Below are 25913 nucleotides of genomic sequence, written 5' to 3' on the forward strand. Positions count from 1 at the left end.
TTGGCACATACACACACACCCCTGTAAAAGTGACAGGCAAGGTATGTCCATATCCTGAAAAGATTTCTCATAACACTTTGTAATTCCTCCCTTCCTACCACTCTTCACCTTCCCCATCCTTAAGCAATCATTAATCAGCTAACTGATTTGTTTACATTTTCTAAAATTTTATAGAAATAGAATTTACATATTGTACTCCTGATTCTCGTTCTTGTTTCCTTCTGATTTCTTTCACTAATAAAATTAAAGTCTTTCATCCCTAAGACTGAACTGTAAGTTTTTCATAGATTAACTTTGTTGAGTTCAGGAAGTTTCATGTCTTGTCCTGATTTTCTGAGACTTCATTAGGAATAAATGCTGATTTTTGTCAAGTACTTTTCTCCATCTTTTGAGATCATTTTGTGGTTTTTCTTTTTTAAGACTGTTAATGTGGTGAGTTAATTTGGTTGATTTCTCATATGTTAACTGTAAGTTCTTGGGTTAAAACCCACATAATCATGATGTATTATTTTTCTTCATTTGAATGTTTTTATCACTATAAATTCAGATTTATTTTTTAAAGTACAAATGATTTACAGTATCATGTTTCTGGTACACAGCAAGTGACTCTCATATATATATATATACACACACACAAAAGAAAAAAATTCGATTTTGATATTTGGCAAAACTAATACAATTATGTAAAGTTTAAAAAAAAAAAAAATTCGCACATGCTTTAAGTCCCCTACACAAGCATGAGTTCTGTCCTGAGAGCAAATTTTTAAGTCCAATGTGTTGATAAGTCCAACAAGGTTATCCTGAACCCCCAACTAACACAATCAGCTATATAGTACAGTAGTGTACTTAGTCACTCAGTCATGTACAACATCTTTGCAACCCCATGGACTGTAGCCCACCAGATTCCTCTGTCCATGGGGATTCTCCAGGCAAGAATACTGGAGTGGTTGCCATGCCCTCCTCCAGGGGGTCTTCCCAGCTCAGGGATCAAACCCAGGTCTCCTGCATTGCAGGTGAATTTACCACCTGAGCTTCCAGGGAAGCCCATATAATACAGTACCATAGTGTAATAGTTTTATAATACTTTTATACATGAGTAATACACAAAAAAACAAATATTTTTAATCTTTACAGTATTGTAAAAAGTACAGTATTACAGCAGCTGACATACAGAAGTTGGCATTGAGTGAATAAGCAAGAAGAAGTGCCGACTGTAGGAGGGAGGAAGAGTGGGAGATGGTAGAGCTGAAGGATTGTCAGCAATAAGAGAGAGCAAGGTGCAGTTTCACTCACACCTGACAATGATTGCACAGTTTCTGGTTTCTTGCGGGATTCAGTTCTGTGTACTCTCTTGGGGGGAGGTGGGGAATGATCCCATGATATGTGGGTAGCAGCTCTATTTTTCTTACCCTAGATGACACAGTACCACTGGATTGCATTCTGAAGCTTGTTCCTAAAAGCTTCATGTACTGGTCTACGTTAAAGTCCTGTGCCTACAAACAAATAACACTTCTTCAAATAAAATCCCCTTGCCATTTCCAGCATCATGGATCTCTTCAGTCTTTGAGTTACTTCTTTCTCTTCTTTGTTTTTTCTCTGAGCTTCCAATTCCTGGCACTTCTTAGCAGTACCACTTATATCACCGCTGCTCTTATGCTTACTTATAGACACCCTGGACTTACATAAAGATCCTATACTACTGTACTCTCTACAGTGTTACACAGTAAAGTACAGAAAAAAACAACCACTTGTAGAGGATGCACACACATGACAATGTATGCCGGACATATGAACTAACTTACATAAATTGGACATGCAAACTCACGTTCTCATCTTTGAAATTTCACAACTTGCAGGTTTGTGTGGAGGGCACTCACTGTACATGAATGTAAATCTGTTTTTTTTCCCCTGATTTTTTTGCCATGTTGTTCATTCGCTAAGTCATGTCCAGATCTTTGTAGCCCCATGAACTGCAACATGCCAGGCTTTCCTATCCTTCACTGTCCCCCAGAGTTTACTCAAATTCATATCCATTGAGTCGGTGATGCCATTCAACCATCTCATCCTCTGTTGGCCCCTTCTCCTCCTGCCCTCAATCTTTCCATGCATCAGGGTCTTTTCTAATAAGTCAGCTCGTCCCATCAGGTGGCTGAAGTATTGGAGCCTCAGCATCAGAAGTTCCAATGAATATTCACTGTTGATTTCCTTTAATACACTGTCTAGGTTTGTCTTAGCTTTTCTTCCAAGAGGCAAGCATCTTTTAATTTTGTAGCTGTAGTCACTATCGCAGTGATTATGGACGCCAAGAAAATAAAATCTGTCACTGTTTCTACTTTACCCCCATATATTTGCCATGAGGTGATGGGACCAGACATTATGATTTTCACTTTTTAAATGTTGAGTTTTAAGCCAGCTTTTTCATTCTCCTCATTCACCCTCATCAAGAGACTCGTTAGTTCCTCTTCACTTTCTGCCGTTGACGTGGCAGAAGATTTGTGCACTGTGTAGAGAAGGTGCTGTGACTAATCAAAGATGTCAGAAGTGGTTTGCAAAGTTTCATGCTGGGGATTTCTTGCAGGAAATGCTCCAAGGTCGGATAGAGCAGTTGAAGTCAATGGTAGTCAAATGGAGACTTTATTTGAAAACAATCAATGTTACACTGTTCAGGAGATAGCTGAGATACTCAAAATATCTAAATCAAGCGTTGAAAATAATTTCCACCATCTTGGTAATGTGGAATGGAAGAGATCTTAGGGCAAGTGAAACGAACCAACCCCAGCCTCACCAAAGGCCACTCTTCATCCAAAGAAGGTTATGTTGTGTATGTGGTGGGATTGGAAAGGAATCCTATTAACTTTTGTTAATTGGTTACAGTGTGTCTAGGTGTGTTCCTCTGTGGATTAATCCTGTGTGGGAATTTGGGTGACTGTTTTCTTTCCTTGGTTAGGAAAGTTTCCAGCTCTTCAAGTTCTTCCTCCACCTCTCTCCTCTCTTTCTGGGACTCCTATAATGTAAATATTAATCTGCTTGATGATTTCCCAGAATTCTCCTAAACTTCCTCATTTTATATCATTTTTTTTCCTTTTTGTGGCAGTGATTTTCACTACTCTGTCTTCCAGCTGATACATTCTTCTGCCTCATGTAGTCTACTGTTGATTACTCCTGTTATATTTTTCATTTCAGTTATTGTATTCTTTTGTTTATTCTTTATATTTTCTAATTCTTTGTTAAAAATGCCTCGTTTCTTGCTCCATGCATCCATTCTTCTCTCAGTACCTTTCATCATCTTTACAATTATCACTCTGAACGCATAGGTAGATTGCCTGTCTCTGCTTCTCTTTGTTGTTCTTCTGTGGTTTTATCCTGTTTTTTTGTCTGAAATATATTCCTCTGTCATCTCATGTATCTTCTGTCTAGAACTAATCAGTTATATTTATTTTTTCTTAAGAGAACGAGATTTTGGTTCTTCACTGTTTTTGTTTTCTGTTTCACTTGAGGACTGCTCTTTTTATTATTATTTTCTTTCTTCTACTTTCTTTAGGTTTCCTTCCTTTGTCCTTAGTTTCTCAAGGTGGAAACGGAGATCACTGATTTAATCCTTGCTTTTCTTTGTGCTATAATTCTTTGTTGTCAGTCAGTTTGTTGTGTTCAACTGTTTGCGACCCCGTGGACTGCAGCACACCAGGCCTGCTTGTCATTCAGTTTCTCGGAGTTTGCTCAAACTCATGTCCATTGGGCTTCCCTGGTAGCTCATATGGTAAAAAGACCTGGGTTCAATCCCTGGGTTGGGAAGATCCCCTGGAGAAAGAAATAGCAACCCACTCCAGTAATCTTGCCTGAAAAATCCCATGGACAGAGAGACCTGGTGGGTTACAGTGCATGGGGTCACAAAGAGTCAGACAATGTTCATTGAGTTGATGACGCCATCCAACCATCTCATCTTCTGTCACCCCCTTCTCCTCCTACTTTGAGTCATTCCCAGCATCAAGGTCTTTTCCAGTGACTCTGCTCTTAGCATAAGGTGACCAAAGTATTGGAGCTTTTTTACTCCTATAATTTTCTTTCTTAGCAGTGCTATACCTGTTTTCCCTAGATGTGGAGTGTGCTGTTTCCATTTTCATTTAGTTCAAAATACTGTCTAATTTCCCTTTGGGCTTATTTTTTTGAACCATGGATTATTTAGATTTAGAAATTTTGTGTATATTTGCAAATATCTCAAAACTTCCTATTATTTTATCCTAATTTAAAATCATTTTAGTCAGAGAATATACTTTGTATGATTTAAGTGTTAAGTTTAATAAGATTTGTTTTATGTACCACAGTATGTTCTATTGTGATACAGTAGGAAAACAGTATGTATCATGCTTTTGTTTTTATGCCAGTTAGGTCAGAGTTGGTTGATGGTTGGTTAAGTCTTTTCTATCCTTACTGATCTTTTTATTCTAACAATTATCAAGAAGGATTTTATAAAAGTACTTTTTGTATTCTTAATTCTGGTGTGTTATCACATAAATGATTTTCATAATTTTCCCCAGCCTATGACTCTATTTTCTTTCTTCATGGTACCTTTTGAAGAGCAAAAGTTTTCAAATTCAGTGCAATAATTTATCCATTTTTATTCTTTGGTCATGCTTTTGATGTCATATCTGTGAACATTTTGCCTAACCCATTCTTATGCCTTATATTCTAGAGGTTTAATCATTTAAATTAATTTATATAAACTATTTTTAAGTTAATTTTTGTATATGGTATATATAAGGGTATAAGTACACTTTTTGCATATAGGTGTATTTTTTAGAAGCACCAATGGTGGAAGGCTGTTCTTCAACTGAGTTGCTTTAGTGCTTTTCTTGGGACTCAAATTACTGTAAATGCCAAGTTTTATTTTTGGATTTTTTAATCTTTTCTTTTTTAAAAAATTAAATTTATTTATTTTAATTAGAGGCTAATTACTTTACGATATTGTATTGGTTTTGCCATGCCTCAACATGAATCCGCCACAGGTGTACACGTGTTCCCAATCCTGAACCCCCCTCTCTTCTCCCTCCCCATACCATCCCTCTGAGTCATCCCAGTGCACCAGCACCAAGCATCCTGTATCCTGCATTGAACCTGGACTGGCAATTCATTTCTTATATGATATTATACATGTTTCAATGCCATTCTCCCAAATCACCCCCCTCCCCCCACCCCCAGAGTCCAAAAGACTGTTCTATACATCTGTGTCTGTTTTGCTGTCTCCCATACAGGGTTATCATTATCATCTTTCTAAAATCTTTTCTTACAGCTATACCACCTGTATTGATCTCAGTTTTGAAATTTTTTTTTAATTTATTTATTTTAATTAGAGGCTAATTACTTTACAATATTGTATCAGTTTTGCCATACATCAACATGCATCCGCCACAGGTATACACGTGTTCCCAATCCTAAATCCCCCTCCCAACTCCCTCCCCATACCAACCCTCTGGGTCATCCCAGTGCACCAGCCCCAAACATCCTGTATCCTTCATCAAACCTGGACTGGCGATTCGTTCCTTATATGATATTATACATGTTTCAATGCTATTCTCCCAAATCATTCCCCCGCTCTCCCACAGAGTCCAAAAGACTGTTTTATACATCTGTGTCTCTTTTGCTGTCTCGCATATAGGGTTATCGTTGCCATCTTTCTAAATTCCATATATATGTGTTAGTATACTGTATTAGTGTATTTCTTTCTGGCTTACTTCACTCTGTAATCGGCTCCAGTTTCAACCACCTCATTAGAACTGATTCAAATGTATTCTTTTTAATGGCTGAGTAATACTCCATTGTGTATATGTACCACAGCTTTCTTATCCATTCATCTGCTGATGGACATCTAGGTTTCTTCCATGTCCTGGCTATTGTAAACAGTGCTGCGATGAACATTGGGGTACTCGTGTCTCTTTCAATTCTGGTTTCCTCAGTGTGTATGCCCAGCAGTGGGATTGCTGGGTCGTATGGCAGTTCTATTTCCAGTTTTTGAAGGAATCTCCACACTGTTCTCCGTAGTGGCTATACTAGTTTGCATTCCCACCAACAGTGTAAAAGGGTTCCCTTTTCTCCACATCCTCTCCAGCATTTATTGCTTGTAGACTTTTGAATCACAGCCATTCTGACTGGCGTGAAATGGTACCTCATTGTGGTTTTGATTTGCATTTCTCTGATAATGAGTGATGTTGAGCATCTTTTCATGTGTTTGTTAGCCATCTGTATGTCTTCTTTGGAGAAATGTCTATTTAGTTCTTTGGCCCATTTTTTGATTGGGTCGTTTATTTTTCTGGAATTGAGCTGCAGGAGTTGCTCGTATATTTTTGAGATTAGTTGTTTGTCAGTTGCTTCATTTGCTATTATTTTTTCCCATTCTGAAGGCTGTCTTTTCACCTTGCTTATAGTTTCTTTTCTTGTGCAGAAGCTTTTAATTTTAATTAGATCCCATTTGTTTATTTTTGCTTTTATTTCCAATATTCTGTGAGGTGGGTCATAGAGGATCCTGCTGTGATTTATGTTGGCGAGTGTTTTGCCTATGTTCTTCTCTAAGAGTTTTATAGTTTCTGGTCTTTCATTGAGATCTTTAATCCATTTTGAGTTTATTTTTGTGTATGGTGTTAGAAAGTGTTCCAGTTTCATTCTTTTACAAGTGGTTGACCAGTTTTCCCAGCACCACTTGTTAAAGAGATTGTCTTTTCTCCATTGTATATTCTTGCTCCTTTGTCAAAGATAAGGTGTCCATATGTGTGTGGGTTTATCTCTGGGCTTTCTATTTTGTTCCATTGATCTATATTTTTGTCTTTGTGCCAGTACCATACTGTCTCGATGACTGTGGCTTTGTAGTAGAGACTGAAGTCAGGCAGGTTGATTCCTCCAGTTCCATTCTTCTTTCTCAAGATCACTTTGGCTATTCGAGGTTTTTTGTATTTCCATACAAATTGTGAAATTATTTGTTCTAGCTCTGTGAAAAATACCCTTGGTAGCTTGATAGGGATTGCATTGAATAAATTTTTTAAAAAGCTTTATTGAGATCTAGTTGACATATAAGATACATACGTTTAAGGTGTACAACAAAGTCCTTTGAAACACATATATTTTGAAATGATTAACCTCCAATAAAGTTAGTTAATACCTCCATCACCTCACCTTTTAAAATTTATAGTTGTGGTAATATTTAAAAATTACTCCCTTAGCAGCTTTCAACTGTGTAATACAATATGGTTAACTATAGTCACCGTACTGTACATTAGTTCCCTAGACCCTTTTTATGTTAAACTAGAAGTTTGTTCTCTTTGATCAATACTTCCCCACTTTACCCCCACCCTTAGCATTTGGCAGCCATCTTTGTACTCTGTATTTCTGTAGGTTCACTGTTTTAATTCTACATAAAAGTGAGAACATAAAATTTTATAGATAAAAGCTTTTCATAAGATAAAGTCTTCACATAGATAAAGTCTTTACATAAAAGCTTACTGGAATTTTGATGGAGAATATAATCAATCAGTACTTCAATATGGAGAGAATTGCCTTCCTCATTATATTGCATTTTCCATTCTGTGAGTATAGGTTGTATCTGCAGTTACTTAGATATTCTTTAGTTTCTTTTAGCAATTTTTATTATTTTCAGTATATGTCTTTATTGCTTTTATTGAATTTATTTCTATATGTTTTCATTTTTATTTTGTTATAAATGGGGGGTTGTTTCCTTAATTTTGTTCTAGATTCCTTCTTATCGATATGTTAAAAATATAATTCCTTTATTCCTCAAAAATTATAAAATATTTTCATTCATTATGTAGTTTCAGTGTTTTGTTTTTTTAGATTCATTAAAATTTTCTACATACAGGATCATGTCTTTTGTGAGCAAAGACACTTTTAATACTTACCTTGACTCTCCAGTATAATATTCAATAAAAATTGTGAGAGACAACAAGTTTACTTGATGTCCTCTTCCAAAAATACACTCCATGTGCATAGAAGAATATATTTTATTTTGTTACATTTTCCCATAGACCTTTTATTATTATGAAATGTCCTTTTCTAATATAAAACATCTTTTTCTTAAAGACTTCTTTGCTGCAAAATAACATACCTAAAGCTCTTTTCTGTTTGTTTGATATATGACATCTTTTTTCATCCTTTTATTTACAACTTCCTTGTGTCTTTGAACATGAAACATGTCTCTTATGGAGAGCCTAGAGATGGATATTGGGTTTTAATCATTAAACAATCTGTTTATTTTCTTTATGGTTGCTACAGAAATTTCATCCCATTAGCGTAACTAACTTCACATAAATACAGTTTCTTTGCTTCAGTATATCTCCATTTTCTTGTTCTTCCTTTGTAGTGTTATTGTCATATATCTTTTATCTCTGTTTATTGTCTTAATAGTGCCATCTTAACCATAATCTACTATCAAAATCTTATGCTATTCAATGAAATTAAACAAGTAAATGTTCATTCTGTCTTCTCTGTTTACCCTGTTAGCATTTCTGACATTCTTCATTTTCTTCTGTGAATGTGAGCTATTATATAGTTATATTTCCTTTCAGTTTGAAGGACTTACTTTCCTGTTTCTTGTAAGGCAAGTGTGCTAGCAGTCTTTCTTTATCTGGAAATGCGTTATTTCATCATCATTTTTAAAAGATAGGTTTGTTGGGTGTAGAATTCTTGATGGACAGTTTTATTTTCCTTGCAATAACTCGATGCCTTTCTGCCACGTACTGTACTTCATATTTTCTGAATAAAAACGTAATTGTTAGTCTAGCTTTTCCCCTGTACATCATGAGTCACTTTTTTGTATTGTTCATTTTTCTTTTCTTTCCCATTTTTATTAGCTTTCCACAGTTTATCTGTTTAGATATGGACCTCTGTGTTTATCCTGAGATTTTGTTGACCTTGGAACTGGAGATTAATGATTTTCATCAGTTTCAGAAGCTTTTAGCCATGGATTCTTCTAATATTTTTTTACTTATTTCTCTTTGTTTGGACTCCTTTTTCACATATGTTGGTACACATGATGCTGTTTTTTAGGGTTTTGGAGCTTACTCACATTCTTTCTTTCTCTCTCTATCTCACTCCTTCTCCCCTTCTTCCTCACTCTTTCTCTTTCTTGTTTTTCCTTCTCAGTGTTATTCATCTCAATTATTTGGATATTTTCTGTTATCTTCAGGTTTGGTGGTTTGTTTTTTTTTTCTGTCAATTCAAATATACTGCTGAAAGTATTGTGAGTTTTTAGGTTTTTTTATTGTACTTTTCAGTTGGTCCTATTTTCTGGTTGGTATTTCTTCATAATCCACTCGTGTCCTTCTCATGTTCTCATCTGATTCTTTGAGTATAGCTTCTTGTAATGCATTGATTCTGTTTGTTATATCTGCTTTAAAATATTTGCTGTATTTAACCACTGGGCCCATTCAGAGACAGTTTCTTTAGATTTTTTCAATTTCCAGGTGTAACTATTACTTCCCTTTTCCTTAGTACATCATGCAACTTTTATTAGAAACTATTTATTTTACAAAATATATCATACCAAATTTGGGTTCTGATTATACCCCTGAAATTTGTTCTGTTGTTGGCGATTTTGTTTTTGAATAATTTAGTTGGACTTAATATGAAGAATTTCTCTCTGCTGGACTGTAGCTTTAAGCAGAACTCTGTTCTTTCCAATTCATTTCTTATAGAGTTCAGCATTTTTATTGAAATCTTCCCTGGGTGTAGATATGTAGCATGCTGTATCAGTTGAGTCACCTCCCTCAGCTTAAATCTTTGATTTTCATGGGCATTCCCAGTCCTGTCAACTCAACTATACCTTCTGTTGCTGCTCTTAGGATGTTTGAAGGGGTTAGGTCCCTTCCAAGATGCCATAGATTTTTGCTCTTTTTGGCTCAAATTTTATCACCTTTTTACAAGTAAATGCTTCTCAACTTCTTAAAATTTATTTCCAGAAAAACAAAGATTATTTTTATATTTTTAGTTATTTGGAGGGGGCTAGAAAGGTGTTTTCTCTTAGTATGGATTTTAGGTTGACTTTTTTTCAGTCTTTTAAAGGAATTGATCCATTTTCTGTGGTTTGCCTTGTTTCTACCTAAAACTCCTATCATACTTATCTTGTGTCCTTTGTAGTTAATATATCTTTTGCACTGGGTTGTATTTAAGATGTTTTAAAATTTGTAACTAGTTTTTACTGTTCTTTCATGCTATTCTTTGGGGTCATTTTCTTCATGTTTCTTTTATTCTCTGCAGGCTTTCCTATAGCCTCTTGAACACATGAATTTAATTGTTATGTTTTACTCTTTATTTTACTAGTTTCATCATTGCATTATTTCTGGTTTTGTTTGTTTTGATTGATTTTTCTCATTCTTATGAGTCATTTTCTTTCTTCTTTGAAGGCCTCACAATTTTTATTAGATGCCAGCCAGTGGGTTTTGTTGAGTGCCAGACAAGACATTCTGAAAATTATCATCCACTTTTTTCTGGGACATAATTAATGTTTGGTCTTTTCAAGACTTTTTTATCAAGGTATGTAAAGTGGACCAATGCAGCATTTAGTCTAAGGTTAACTTTACCCAGGTACTAAAGTAAAACATTTTTTGTACTTTTCTTGATGAATTACAAGGCTTTTCTGTTCTAATTCATTGGAACACAAAGGTATTCCAGGCCCTATGTTTGCTCCAGATATTGTCCGGTCTGCTCTTTCCATTCTTTCCTCAGCATTGGGTGGTTTCTTCACATGCACATGCTCTTGAGTATTCAGCTGAAGACTTGCTGGGGTCTTTCTGCACACTTACGGAGCCCACTGTCATGTGCATCTCAGTACCATGCCTTGTAGTAATTTAGCTTCCCTGCCATCTATAGTCCCAGCTCCTTTTCCTCAACTCAGGGAGATACCCAGTCTCTTTCGGGGTTCCTCTGCCTATACTACTGCGCTTCTCTGCCTGACATTCCAACATCTAAAAGCTATTATTTTATATATTTTATGCTGCTTTTTTTACTTTTTTTAGTAGAAGTATAAACCCTATCCATCTTGGCTCAGCCATGCAATATTCAGTGCAGAATCTGTTTCATTTTTTATGATTTTACTTTAGTCTTCAAGCCCAAAGTAACATAGCCTTTATTTTCTTTTAGTGACTCGCCCTTTTTGAGGGTTGCCAAAGTCTTCAGTCTATTATTCTCATAGAAACAACAATTCTTTAATTTCTTACTGTTAGCTTATTGATTTTTAATTTAATCAGACCTTGTATGCTATCACTGAGTCTGCCATAGCTCAGTTTTCAATTTCAGTATCATTTCAGTCACTCATTCGTGTCCGACTCTTTGCAGCCCCATGGACTGCAGCATGCCAGGCCTCCCTGTCCATCACCAACTTCCAGAGTTTACTCAAACTCAAGTCCATCAAGTCAGTGATGTCATCCAACCATCTCATCCTCTGTTGTTGCCTTCTCCTCCCACCTTCAATCTTGCCCAGTATCAGGGTCTTTTCAAATGGGTCAATCTTCGCATCAGGTGGCCAAAGTAATGGAGTTTCACCTTCAACATCAGTCCTTCCAATGAATATTCTGGACTGATTTCCTTTAGGATAGACTGGTTGGATCTCCTTGCAATCCAAGGGACTCTCAAGAATCTTCTCCAACACCACAGTTCAAAAGCATCAGTTCTTTGGCGCTCAGTTTTCTTTATAGTCCAACTCCCACATCCATACATAAGTACTGGAAAAACCATAGCTTTGACTAGACAGACCGTTGTTGGCAGAGTAATGTCTCTGCCTTTTAATATGCTATTTGGGTTGGTCATAACTTTTATTCCAAAGAGTAAGCATCTTTTAATTTCATGCCTGCAATCACCATCTGCAGTGATTTTGGAGCCCCCAAAAAATCAAGTCTGCCACTGTTTCCACAGTTTCTCCATCTATTTGCCATGAAGTGATGGGACCGGATGCCATGATCTTAGTTTTCTGATTATTGAGCTTTAAAACAACTTTTTCACTCTCCTCTTTCACTTTCATCAAGAGTCTCTTTAATTCTTCTTTGCTTTCTGCCATAAGGGTGGTATCATCTGCATATCTGAGGTTATTGATATTTCTCCCAGCAATCTTGATTCCACCTTGTGCTGCATCCAGCCCAGCATTTCTCATGATGTACTCTGCATATGACTTAAATAAGCAGGGTGGCAATATACAGCTTTAACGTACTCCTTTCCTGATTTGGAACAAGTCTATTGTTCCATATCCAGTTCTAACTGTTGCTTCCTGACCTGCATACAAATTTCTCAAGAGGCAGATCAGGTGTTCTGGTATTCCCATCTCTTTCAGAATTTTCCACAGTTTATTGTGATCCACACAGTCAAAGGCTTTGGCATAGTCAATAAAGCAAAAATAGATGTTCTTCTGGAACTCTTGCTTTTTCGATTTCTTTTTCTTAGGGAAGGTCTTGATCCCAGCCTCCTATACAGTGTCAGGTGACTCTACCCATACTTCATCATGCACTTTGTCTAGGAGCAGCTGTGAGGAGATACCCCACGCCCAGGGGCAAAGGAGAAGCCCTAGCAAGATGGTAGGAGGGGTGAATTCTCATTCAGAATAAAGCCTCATTCCCTCCAGAGTCGCTCAGAGGGCTCAAATAAACCTTGTGCACACCAGGACCCAGGTACCCCACAGAGACTGAGACAGAACTGTGTCTGAGCGTCTCCTGTGCCAGTGCAGTCAGGAGTGGACTGCCACAGGGACAGGAGCTCTGGGTGTAGCAGACTTGCGTATGGCATAAGCCCTCTTGGAGGAGGTGTCCATTAACCTCACCATAGAGCTGCCAAAACTTATACAGGACTGGGAAATGGATTCTTGGAGGGCACAAATAGAACCTTGTATGCACCAGGCCCCAGGAGAAAGGAGTAGTGACCCCACAAGACAGTGACCCAGACTTTCCTGTGAGTGTCCAGGAATCTCCAGTGGAGGTGTGGGTCAGTGGTACCCTTCTCCAGAATTGGGGGCACTGAGTGTAGCAGTACATGCATGGGATCTTTTGAAGGAGGTTGCTGTTATTTTCATTACCTCCACCATAATTTGGCCCCTGGTAAATAGCAGGGAGGGGACACAGTGCCACCCATCAACAGAAAATTGTATTAAAGATTTACTTAACCTGGCCCTGCCCATCAGAACAAGACCCAATTTCCCCCTCAGTCTCTCCCATCAGAAAGCTTCCATAAGCTTCTTATCCTTCTCTATCAGAGGGCAGACAGACTGAAAACCACAATCACATAAAACTAACAGGTATAATCACATGGACCACAGCCTTGTCTAACTCAGTGAAAGTATAAACCATGCCATGTAGGGCCACCCAAGATGGATGGTTCATAGTGGAGAGTTCTGACAAAATGTGGTCCACTGGAGAAAGGAATGGCAAACCACTTTTATATTCTTGCTTTGAGAACCCCATGAACAGTATGAAAAGGCAAAAAAGGTAAGACCCTGAAAGATGAACTCCCCAGGTCAGTAGGTGCCCAAAATGCTACTGGAGATCAGTGGCGAAATAACTCCAGAAAGAATGAAGAGATGGAGCCAATGCAAAAACAACACCCAGTTGTGGAAATGACTGGTGATGGACGCAAGGTCCGATGCTATAAAGAGTAGTATTGCATAGGAACCTGGAATGTTAGTTCCATGAATCAAAGCAAATTGGAAGTGGTCAAACAGGAGATGGCAAGAGTGAATGTTGACATATTAGGAATCAGCAAACTAAAATATATTAGAATGGGTGAATTTAACTCAGATGACGATTATATCTACTACTGTGGGCAAGAATCCCTTAGAAGAAATGGAGTAGCCATTGTAGTCAACAAAAGAGTCCAAAATGCAGTGCTTGAACACAATCTCAAAAACGACAGAATGATCTGTGTTCGTTTCCAAGCCAAACCATTCCATATCATGGTAATCCAAGTCTGTGCCCTGACCAGTAATGCTGAACAAGCTGAAGTTGAACAGTTCTTTGAAGACTGACAATACTTTCTAGAACTAACACCCAGAAAAGATGTCCTTTTCATTATAGGGGACTGGAATGCAAAAGTAGGAAGTCAAGAGTTACCTGGAGTAACAGGCAAATTTGGCTTGGAATACAGAATAAAGCAGGGCAAAGGCTAATAGAGTTTTGCCAAGAGAACCCACTGGTGATAGCAACCACCCTCTTCCAACAACACAAGAGAAGACTCTACACATGAACATCATCAGATGGTCAACACCAAAATCAGGTTGATTATATTCTTTGCAGCCCAAGATGGAGAAGTCTCTAGTCAGCAAAAACAAGACTCGGAGCTGACTGTGGCTCAGAACATGAACTCCTTTATTGCCAAATTCAGACTTAAATGGAAGAAAATGGGGAAAACCACTAGACTATTCAGGGGTGACCTAAATCAAATCCCTTATAATTATACAGTGGAAGTGACAAACAGATTCGAGGGACTAGGTCTGATAAACAGAGTGCCTGATGAACTAGCTCATTTTTGATACACTGAATTTCAGTTCCTCAAAATGGAAGAGTATGATCTTCTTGCCAAAGTGATTAGCATGTCATGAATACCGGTTATTGATATTTCCAGAAGTATCTCTTAATCTATTTTATTTGTTAAAGAAAGATGTTATTGCATATACATAGAAATAGAAGTTCCATGGAGAGATGCCAGTTTCAGTTGATGCTTTATGTCTCACCTGCCACCCCAGCTTCAAACAAAAACTAAATATTAATGTATATGTTGCTAGATTTAAGTCCTAGTTATAGGAAATACAGAAAATAGAAGATCATTCTGTCTGACTGAATCCTTATGGTATCATTTTAGTCCAGACTGTGGGAAATTCATATAGCAAATGACTCAGTTTATTCAACAATTAAATGGCATATTATATAAACAAGTAGACTTAAAAATACAATTTTAAAATACCAGATATAAAAACTCTATTAATGGATATATATTTAGTGAATAAAATATACTTTAGAGTGTTGAAGAGTCTAGACATAGAATGTAATAGAATGGCATTTCTGAAAAAAAGGCAATCATTTGAGAGGCTTTGTAAGTCCTTCACATAATATTTCAAAAGAAGAGAGACATATTGGAAAGTAGTAATAAAATTTACTGAAATTTCAAAAATTGGTTAGAAAAACAGAATGAAAAAAATTAGTGAGTGTTAAGTAGGTTAAGAAAAATATTTCACATCTATGCATACCATAGTCAAAGTACAAAACATCAAAGACCAAGAAGAGGTCTTAAAAGCAATCGGAAAAGAAAGACGGTTATTTTAATGTCAGTAAAAGAATTTAAATATTATTAGTTTTTGGGCTTCTCTGGTAGCTCAGTGCTAAACCCGTTGAGAAAGACCTGTTGAATCTTTCATTTTTTTATACAATAATGGAACATTTCAAATCACATTTTCAGAACTGTTCTTATACTATATGATGATATGATTTATTATGAGTAAACCTGTCATTCTACTTCTTTAATATCCTTACTTCCTAACATTTCATCTTTGACCTAAACATGTGGGTCAAATTCATAGTTTCAATGTAAATATAAATTAAATATATTTTTCCTTGAAAGTTAATGTATCCTTGACATTCAGTTTTTATTCTTATACATAAACTTCTGTTAATAGTTACATGTTAAGGGGTAATACAAGATAGCAGATAACTATGTCACTTGTTCTGTGGGATACTTTTAGTGATATAATCATTGTCATGTATTTTGCCCGTATTTTTTCTGATGGATAATACAACAAACGAAAGGAAATGTATTTTTAATTTCTGTAAGCTTATTATGTTTCTGATGCACTTAAAATCAGTGGTCCCCAACCTTTTTGGTACCAGGGACTGGTTTCATTGAAGACAATTTTTTCATGGACCAGAGGTGAAGGGGAATGGTTTTGCAAGGATTCATATACTGTGCCCTTCGTTTCTATTATTACTATTTCATCTCCACCTCATTTCATCGGGCATTAAATCCCAGAGGTTAGGGACCACAGCTTTAAATAACACTGGTCATACTGAAATAGTTTAGTGGAAGGTTTGGATTTTGTAAGCACACCAAGAGAGTTTCAGTTGTTTGGATCTATACAAACATTACTGCCTCTCAGAAGCCTTCTTTGACCCTCTGTTTCTCTCCATCATTTACATGGTTCAGTGTTCCCTGTACTGCCCTTTATTAACATTTAACACTCTCTAAGTGAATATTTTAATCATTTTCTGCAAGCTGTGTATTCTCTAGTTCTTATTCACAGTCCAGTGAATGATACAGTATGACTTTTTAGTGAGTCCTTCAGCTATTCCTTTCCCTTAGGCTTTTGTTCACCTAGTAAGAGTTGTGCTATTTTGAAAAATGTAAATTTTTTAGCTAAACATTAGTGACAAAATTGGTTGAGACATGAATTTACTGTGTTGTACAATTTAGATAGCAGACCTTCTCAGCATTCATAATCATACTTCCTAATCTAGTGCCCTCATGAGATTTCTTGTATAAGAGAGATAACTGTGTCAAAACATGTATATTAACTAAGAATTTGTCTCTGAAATTTATTTGCCAATTTAGCATTCTTTCTTACTGGGAAAGCATCTGTAAGGGTAGTTCACAAAATATTTAATTAAAATTAATTAACAGAAAACAATTTAAATTTCATCTGCCAGGAAAGGAATTCAAAACAAAAACTTAAGTCCAGATATTAAATTAAAGGTACAGTAACTGTGAGGATCAATAAAGTATAGAAGTTTTCCATAGAAATGAATATAATTATTCTTTTGTACTGTGAAGAAAAAAAAAAAAAAGAGGTACAGCAAAGGATTAATTGCCACAGAATTATTCTTTTCTAGTTTTTTTCTTTCTTTGAGTTTTCCCAATTGGCTCAATGGTGAAGAATCCACCTCTAAGCAGGAGACATTGGTTTAACCCCTGGGTCAGAAATATCCCTTGGAAAAGGAAATGGCAACCCACTCCAGCATTCTTGTCTGGGAAATCCCATGCACAGAGGAGCCTGGCAGACTGCAGTTCATTGGGTCACAATCAAGGGTCAGGCATGACTTGTCGACTAAATATCAATAACAATGTATATTCTAACTTCATTTTTAGTTGTTCATTTCAAGACCCCAGTTCTAGAACTAATAGAAATTAGTTCCTCATATTATTGTCTTTATACCTTTCCTCTTGTTTTACTAAGTTTTATGCTCCCACACTTTAATCTTTACCTTGGAAACTTCCAAACACCTGCAGCTAAATGTTACCTTTCAAAATGGAGTGAGGCCTTCGGAAGTAGATTAAGACATTAAAAATAAATTTAGTATGAAAATCAAGGACTGAAAGACTCTTATATGAGAAAAATATCTGTGTATCAAAAGATATACTGTAATCAAACCAGGGGATATTTAGAAGTGTACTAAATTTTCATTTCCTAGTTCATATACTTAAATAGAATGTTAGTTCCTGGAAAGCAAGAAAGCATTCTCTGTTAATAAGAGGATATGCCATGAATCGTGGAAGAACTGAAACTTTACTGAAACTTAAAAGAATAATCATTGTACATAATCAGAGTGGAATGAGGGCACTGTATGGTTAGGAATGATCACAGACATGTAGTCTGTATAGTTGAGATATTTGAACTAAAGAACTCATTCACAGACTAAACTAGAAGAAAATTTGTAATGGCTTAATTGGTAAAGGCCTTTAATAATAATAAAACTAACAGTTGTAGTTGCTCTATCACTAAGTCATTTCCAACTCCTTGAGACCCCGTGGACTGTAGCACGCCAGGCTTCCCTGTCCTTCTTTATCTCCTGGAGCTTGCTCAGACTCATTTCTATTGTGTCAGTGTTGCCATCCAACCACCTCATCCTCTGTCCTCTCCTTGTCCTCCTATCCTCAGTCTTCCCCAGCATCAGGATATTTCCCAATGTGTCAGCTCTTCGCATCAGGTGGCTAAAGTATTGGAGCTTCAGCTTCAGCATCAGTCCTTCCAATGAATATTCAGGGTTGATTTCCTTTAGGATGGACTGATTGTATCTCCTTGCAGTCCAAGGGACTCTCAAAAGTCTTCTCCAGCCCCACAGTTAGAAAGCATCATTTCTTTGGTGCTCAGCCTTCTTTATAGTCCAACTCTCACATCCATACATGACTACTGGAAAAACCATACCTTTAACTACGCAGACATTTTTTGGCAAAGAGGTGTCTCTTCTTTTTAATATGCTATTTATGGTTTTTCCAGTGGTCATGTATGGATGTGAGAATTGGACTGTGAAGAAAGCTGAGTGCTGAAGAATTGATGCTTTTGAACTGTGGTGTTGGAGAAGACTCTTGAGAGTCCCTTGGACTGCAAGGAGATCCAACCAGTCCATTCTGAAGGAGATCAGCCCTGGGATTTCTTTGGAAGGACTGATGCTAAAGCTGAAACTCCAGTACTTTGTCCACCTCATGTGAAGAGTTGACTCATTGGATAAGACTGATGCTGGGAGGGATTGGGGGCAAGAGGAAAAGGGGATGACAGAAGATGAGATGGTTGGGTGACATCACCAACTCAATGGGGGTGAGTTTGAGTGAACTCCGGGAGTTGGTGATGGACAGGGAGGCCTGGCGTGCTGCGATTCATGGGGTCGCAAAGAGTCAGACATGACTGAGAGACTGAACTGAACTGAACTTAGGTTTTGTCATAGCTTTTCTTCCAAGGAGCAAACATCTTTTAATTTCCTGGCTACAGTCACTGTCTGCAGTGATTTTGGTGCCCATGAAAATAAAATTTGTCACTTTGCACTTTTTCCCCATCTAGTTCCCATGAAGTGATAGGACCAGTTACCATGATCTTAGTTTTTGACTTTTGAGTTTTAAGCCAGCTTTTTCACTGTCATCTTTCACCCTCATCTTGAACAGTATAAAAATTAATAATATTGGTTATCTTTCGCCATGTAACAAGAAGCAATAAAGACACCCATATTCAAGAAAAGAGGCATGTGCCTCCACAATAGGGAATAGTAACGAAATCTATGGAAATTGTAAGACCACCACCAAAAAATTCTACTCTATAATTTATGATTACATACTATAATTACATGTAGAGAATGGTTAATAGGGTGGTATCAGCAAACAAAGTATATTAGCACTCCAAAACCCAAATTGGAGAAGAATCACCAAGGGACTTTTATTTTTATTTTATTTTATTTTTTTACAGAAAACAAAACTTTATTGACATTAGATTTTCAGGCTTGCCTACCTCTGAAGTCTTTTTAATTTTTGAGAAATATGTTTTAAGATTCAGAAATCATTATTTATAGCTATAGCTAGACCTGAAATAATACTAAGGGACTTTTAATAGTAGTAAAATGAGCTATCTTATCACACACAGTTAAATTGAAGTTGGAAGGGTCAGATGAGCATCTGAAGTAGACAGGGACTGGGATTCCAAGAAGAAAAGCTGAATCAAAATATTGGCAGTGCACACAGAGGAGAGCTGTGTTCCAAAAACATGAGCTTTCGGGAGTCTAATAAAGTGAGCCAAAATGGCATTAGAATATGTATTCATATAGCTGATTCAGTTTGCTATACAGCAGGAAATAGCCCAACATTGTAAAACAACTATACTCAAACAAAAAAGACCTTTTTAAAAAAAGACATTAAAGATCAGGGTTAGACATAGATATGGTTATAAAAAAAAGATTTTGAACACTATTTTCAGTTTTTCCTATTGAAATAAAGCTAAGCCTTTATATTCTCTAGCCTTGGAAATCAACCACCTATAATCTTAATTCCAATAGTAAGGATAATACCAATAGTAATGAGTAGAAGAATGATTGAGCTATATTGTGAATTACCATACTTAATAGTCACTGAAGTTTGTTTGTAATATTTATTTATTTATTCATTTATTTTTGTCTGCATCAGGTCTTAGTTGCTGCTCATGGGATCTTTCATTGTAGCGCATGGGCTTCTCTCCAGTTGAGGCTCACAGACTCAGTAGTTGGGATGCATGAGTTTACTTCCTCCATGGCATGTGGGATCCAGCTCCCAGATTAGGGATCCAGTGCATGTCCCCTGCAATGGAAGGCAGATTCTTAACCACTGGATCATGAGGGAAGTCCCATAGTTACTATAGTTTTAGTCACTATACCTATTAATTTTATCCTTTGCCTGCTTCCCTGAGACTGTGTAGTTAAAAAAAAAAAAAAAAAAAACTCAGCCTGGTTTTGGTTTGTTTTGGTTTTTATTTTTATTTTAGGATTAGTCTTTACAAAAGTAATTTAGCAGGGAATAAGTGTAATAGATCTCTGGGAATGACTGCTTGGTAGGACTGGGAGAACTAAAATGGGTATTTTGTGTTTATGTTTTGTTTTTGGATGGGGAGCTATGTTGTTGTTTGTTTTATTTTTGACTTACTCCAGTAGAACGCAAAGTATATGAACTTGTAGTTCTTAGAGGTGGAAATTTATATGAAATAGTAGAACACGATGTCAGGCAGGGATTTAAAGCACTATATGGAGAAATTTGTTAATATCTAATTAAGGTGACGATGTGTATTCATTCTCACCCAGTAAATTCTACTTCTCAGTATAACAGCACTCTCTCACAGACTTCATTGACCATGGTTTAGTCCATAACTCGTTTCTGACTCCTGCAACCCCATGGACTGTAGCCCTCCAGGGTCCTCTGCCCATGGGATTTTCCAGGCAGGAATACTGGAGTGGGTTGCCATTTCCTTCTCCAGGGGATCTTCCGAACCCAGGAATCAAACGTGTGTCTCCTGCATTGTAGGCGGATTCCTGTATTGACCATGTCCTACATCAAGTACACAGATGATCCAAGAAAAAATACTTGCCTCACCCCATGTGAAGCACTTTAGTGTTTTCTGTGCTGAACGCTTTTGGTTGCCACTCATAATGTGCTGATAGGTAATAATGCCCTGTTTGAAGAATACTGCCCTAGGGAAACCCTTACACATGTGCATAAGGAGACATGTAAGAAAATGTTTATGGCATTCATTGTTAATAAAACCAAAAACTGGGAAACAACTGGGGTCTGCTACTGAGAGAATGTATAAGTAATTTGTAATTTATTTGTAGAAAAGATCACTGAATCAGTTAAAGTTAATATATTGGAGTTGAAGCTATATGAATCAGTATGTATAAATTGTAAAACCTGACTTGTGAAAAAATCAAGTTGCAGACAATACCTACAAGATATAATGTATGTAAAGTTTCAAAATATGTAATATGAAGTTAAAGTTTAATAACTTTGTAATGTCTGAAATGTTTCATATTCAGAAAAAAAATAAATGCTTCATATTTAGAAAATGCCCTTCATCCATTGCTTTCAGTATTTTACAGGTCAGGGAACATTCTTTTACAGATGTTAAGCTGCTTTTTATATTGTCTTGTCTAGATGTGAATGTCTAGATTGATGATAACTAAAAGATTATAATAATGAACATTTAGGGAAGGTTTTAGTAGGTATCAGAGAAGGCAATGGCACCCTACTCCAGTACTCTTGCCTGGAAAATCCCATGGGCGGAGGAGCCTGGTAGGCTGCAGTCCATGGGGTTGCTAAGAGTCGGACATGACTGAGCGACTTCACTTCGCTTTCACTTAGTAGGTACAGAACACAGTTCTGGGCTTCTCAGGTGGCGCGAGTGGTAAAGAACACACCTGCCAATGCATGAGATATAAGAGACGTGGGTTCGATCTCTGGGTTGGAAGGATCCTCTGCAGGAGGGCATGGCAAGCCACTCCAGTATTTTTGCCTTGAGAATCCCCATGGACAGAGGAGCCTGGCAGGCTATAAGCCATAGGATCACAAAGAGCCGTACACAACTGAAGTGACTGAGCACACGTGCACGAAACACATTTCTAAATATTTTATTTTGCTCTCAGACCTTCTCACAGTTACACCTTCTCACAGTAACTATGAGGTCTAGATTCCATTATTGTTTTACCGATGAGGAAATGAAGAAAGAGGGAAGTAACTTGCAGCTAGTAAATAGCAGAGTTAGGATTTACACTCAAGATATCTTGCTCCAAAGTCTGTATCACTCGCCTCCGTGCTATAGAGAAAAGGGTATTAGCAACAGCAACAACAACAAAAATGTAGGAAGACCTTAACTCTGTAATTGGTAGTATACTTTTGAGAGAGAGCGTTTCATATTTTTATTTTTAAGCAATGACATGGACTTGGAACTAAAATTTATTAGAGCAGAGAATTAAATATTAGAATACTAGCACTCATCTCAAAAGAGAAACCAAGAAAAGCACCTTGATAGATGATTGCCTTGTGTAAATTGGAGAATTAAAAATTACCTGAAGTTTTAACTATGTATTCATGTATGGCAGCTCAGAAACCTTTAAGATTGATTTACAAAAGAAAGGTAGGATTTACCATATTGTATAATTTGGGAGTGTTTTTAGACAGAATTATTAACCTGTTGAAAGATAAGGTTAATATTGTGTTTGTGGTGCACAGATTTTAGAACAGAAGTAATCCCAAGAGGGTTGTGGTGGATGCTGATGGTTAGGTGACAAGTTGTCTGGGCACAGAGCCAGAGACCTTGACTTTTGCAGTTTTTTCTCCTACAATTGCATAGTGTAGTCACCAGGATTGTTCTTTTGTGACTAAACATGAATTAAGGTCTTGGATTTTGTAAGCTATATTTTCAAGGGCTGCCCGAGTGGCACAGTAATAAAAAAATCTGCCTACCAATTCAGGAGACACTGGTTTGATATCTGGGTCAGGAAGATAGCCTGTTAAAGGAAATAGCAACCCACTACTGTATTCTTGCCTGGAAAATTCCATGGACAGAGGATCCTGGTGGGTTACAGTCCATAGGATCACAGAGTCAGATGTGACTGAACACACATGCTCATACATTTTCAAATAATACAGGCTTCTAAAATTTTGCCTCATAAATACTAATTTGATGTTCATGAAAATTATTTTCGTTTAATTCTTTAGATGTGTACTAGCTTATAACTCAAAGTTATTTAGAGAAACAGTTTTTGAATTCTACATTATTCTGTATTTGGATATTGATACTCTAGTTCCTTAGAAGTTTTAACATGTTTAATGATCCCATAATTGTGAGGTTTTCAGAAAACTGCAAATGCCATTTCCGAGTCTACTGAAAATACAGCACTTGAGTCAAAATAAGATGATTTCCAGAAGCATTTTTTTTTTCAGTTTGTTATTGGTAGTTTTTATAGAAGTCATATAAAATATAGAAGATATTCAAGTTGGAGACATTCGAGAGTGCATGTATAAATAACAGTATTTGGATTGTGCTAAGTTGCTTCAGTCATGTCCAACTTTTTGTGACCCTATGGATTTTACCCCACCAGGCTTCTCTGCCCATGGAATTCTCCAGGCAAGAATACTAAAGTGATTGCCATTTCTTTCTTCAGTGGATCTTACCAACCCAGGGATCGAACCCCCATCTCTTATGTCTCCTTCATTGTCAGGCGGGTTCTTTAACACTAGCACCACCTGGAAAGCCCAGTATTTGGATAATACTGTTTTTGTTGCTTGCTGAAAATGAGTACGAAGTCCATTCTACCTTTGAATGTTAGTCAGAGGTTTTCCTTTCTTTGTTTTTTCTTTTGTTTTTTCCTCCTCTAGTGATGCTATTGCTGAAATTAGAGCCATTTGTATTGAAGAAATTGGAGTATGGATGAAAATGTATAGTGATGCCTTTTTGAATGACAGTTACCTAAAATATGTTGGCTGGACTCTTCATGACAGGGTAAGTTACTCTGTTCTCAGCTTTGATAGAAGATATGCTTTGTGCAAATATTAATGGTAAAAAGCTTGAAATTAAGATGGCATTTGTTGGGTTTTTTTCCAAAAAGTGTAATAATAATGAAATTTGAGATGATATAGCTGAATACTGTTTACTTGTGGCCATGATGAAACTTGAAACATCAGCACATGTCTCAAAACTCGTGTCTTACTTAGTTGTAATGTTATCTTAAACCACCATTGACAGCCTGGTACATCTAAATTTAAGAGGATATAGTATTTTAAGAAGCTAATTACAATTATGATTACAGTCTTTTTCTAGTTAATAATCAAAAGAGATTCCTTGTTTCTCTTGATATATAAAAACTAAATAAGCTTTCTTATTTTGACTCTCAAGGGTCATATCCATAGTAGAACTTTTATAACAGGTGAATAGATTTGTTGGATTTTAGAATATTTGATTTTAAACTATTTCTGTACTTCCACTCTCTTAGAAAAGGCTCTGACATAAAAGGGATCCCACAGTATTGAATATTGGATATGTAATCATTAAAATAACAAAGGATAGGAATGAGAAATCACTGGAATTTTTATATTGAATAACCTAGATTCCTATAACATGAACTGCCAGATTTTCACAGAATAAAACTAAATCTCACAGCAGTCTGTTTTAAAAGTTGCTATATTCCATTATTTGAATTGTTATGAGTATCATAGGTATTCAGATCAGATCAGATCAGTCGCTCAGTCATGTTCGACTCTTTGCAACCCCATGAATCTCAGCACGCCAGGCCTCCTGTCCATCACCAACTCCCGGAGTTCAAACAGACTCACGTCCATCGAGTCAGTGATGCCATCCAGCCATCTCACCCTCTGTCGTCCCCTTCTCCTCTTGCCCCCAATCCCTCCCAGCATCAGAGTCTTTTCCAATGAGTCAACTCTTCACATGAGGTGGCCAAAGTACTGGAGTTTCAGCTTTAGCATCATTCCTTCCAAAGAAATCCCAGGGCTGATCTCCTTCAGAATGGACTGGTTTGATCTCCTTGCAGTCCAAGGGACTCTCAAGAGTCTTCTCCAACACCACAGTTCAAAAGCATCAATTCAAACATTTTAAATTTCTGTTTGTTTATTTTTGGCTGTGCTTCATCTTCATTGCTGTGCCAGCTTTTCTCTAATTGTGGCAAGCTTGAGCTACATTCTGGTTATGGTACATAGGCTTTTCAATGTTGTGGCTTCTCTTTTTGCAGAGCACAGGCTCTAGGGAACGTGGGCTTCAGTAGTTGGCACTTCCTGATCTCTAGAGCACAGGCTCAGGAGTTGTGGCACATGGGCTTAGTTGTTCCATGGCATGCTGGATCTTCCTGGATCAGGGATTTGAACCCTTATCTCCTACATTGGCAGGTGAATTCCTTACCACTGGGCCACAAGGGAAGCCCAGTATTTTATCTTTTTAAGTGCAATTTTATTTTTTTATTTTTAGGATAATTTTGGTAATAATCTTTTTTGGTAACTTTCTTTTTTATGCTATTTTTTAAAATTTGTTAATTGGAGGATAATGGCTTTACAATATTGTGTTGGTTTCTGCGTACAACAATGTGAGTCAGAAATAATTTTATACATTTCCCCTCCCTCTTGAGCCTCCTCCTCTGCTCACATCCAACCCCTCTAGGTCATCAGAGAAAGCCAGGCTGGGCTCCCTGTGTTATATAGCAGCTTTCCACTAGTTATCCATTTTTACATGATAGTATAGGCTCTCACATCAGGAAGCTTCCATAAGCTTCTTATCCTCATTCACCAGAGGGCAGACAGAATGAAATCCACAATAACAGGAAACTAGCAACCTAATCACATGGACCACAGACTTGTCTAATTCAATGAAACTGTGAGCCATGCTATGTAGGGTCATCCAAGATGGATGACTCATGGTGGAGAGTTATGACAAAACATGGTTGACTGAAGAAGGGAATGGCAAACCACTTCAGTATTCTTGCCTTCAGAACCCCACAAATAGTATGAAAAGGCAAAAAGATAGGACCCTGAAAGATGAACTTCTCAGGTCAGTAGGTGCCCAATATGCTACTGGAGAAGAGTGGAGAAATAACTCCAGAAACAATGAAGAGACGGAGTCAAAGTGAAAACAATGCCCAGTTCTGGATGTGACTAGTGATGGA

The 25913-nt window shown here is 37.0% G+C and overlaps 1 protein-coding gene and 1 long non-coding RNA gene across 7 annotated transcripts in view; one reads left to right on the forward strand and one right to left on the reverse strand.

The window, feature by feature from the left end:
- Nucleotides 1–25913, forward strand: part of STAG1 (STAG1 cohesin complex component) — a 507868-nt gene that overhangs the window by 350606 nt on the left and 131349 nt on the right. For all 6 annotated transcript variants that reach the window (XM_055569602.1, XM_055569604.1, XM_055569603.1 and 3 more), the window contains one exon: nt 23623–23746. In XM_055569602.1, the coding sequence (XP_055425577.1) occupies nt 23623–23746 (124 nt within the window). The remainder of the gene's footprint in view (nt 1–23622; nt 23747–25913) is intronic.
- The window catches only part of LOC129644151 (uncharacterized), a 66701-nt gene continuing 60716 nt past the window's right edge, over nt 19929–25913 (reverse strand). Inside the window, exon 3 of the long non-coding RNA XR_008710760.1 lies at nt 19929–20055. This is a non-coding gene — a long non-coding RNA (uncharacterized LOC129644151). The remainder of the gene's footprint in view (nt 20056–25913) is intronic.

Source organism: Bubalus kerabau, chromosome 2, assembly GCF_029407905.1.
Source record: "Bubalus kerabau isolate K-KA32 ecotype Philippines breed swamp buffalo chromosome 2, PCC_UOA_SB_1v2, whole genome shotgun sequence".
Lineage (NCBI taxonomy): Eukaryota > Metazoa > Chordata > Mammalia > Artiodactyla > Bovidae > Bubalus > Bubalus kerabau.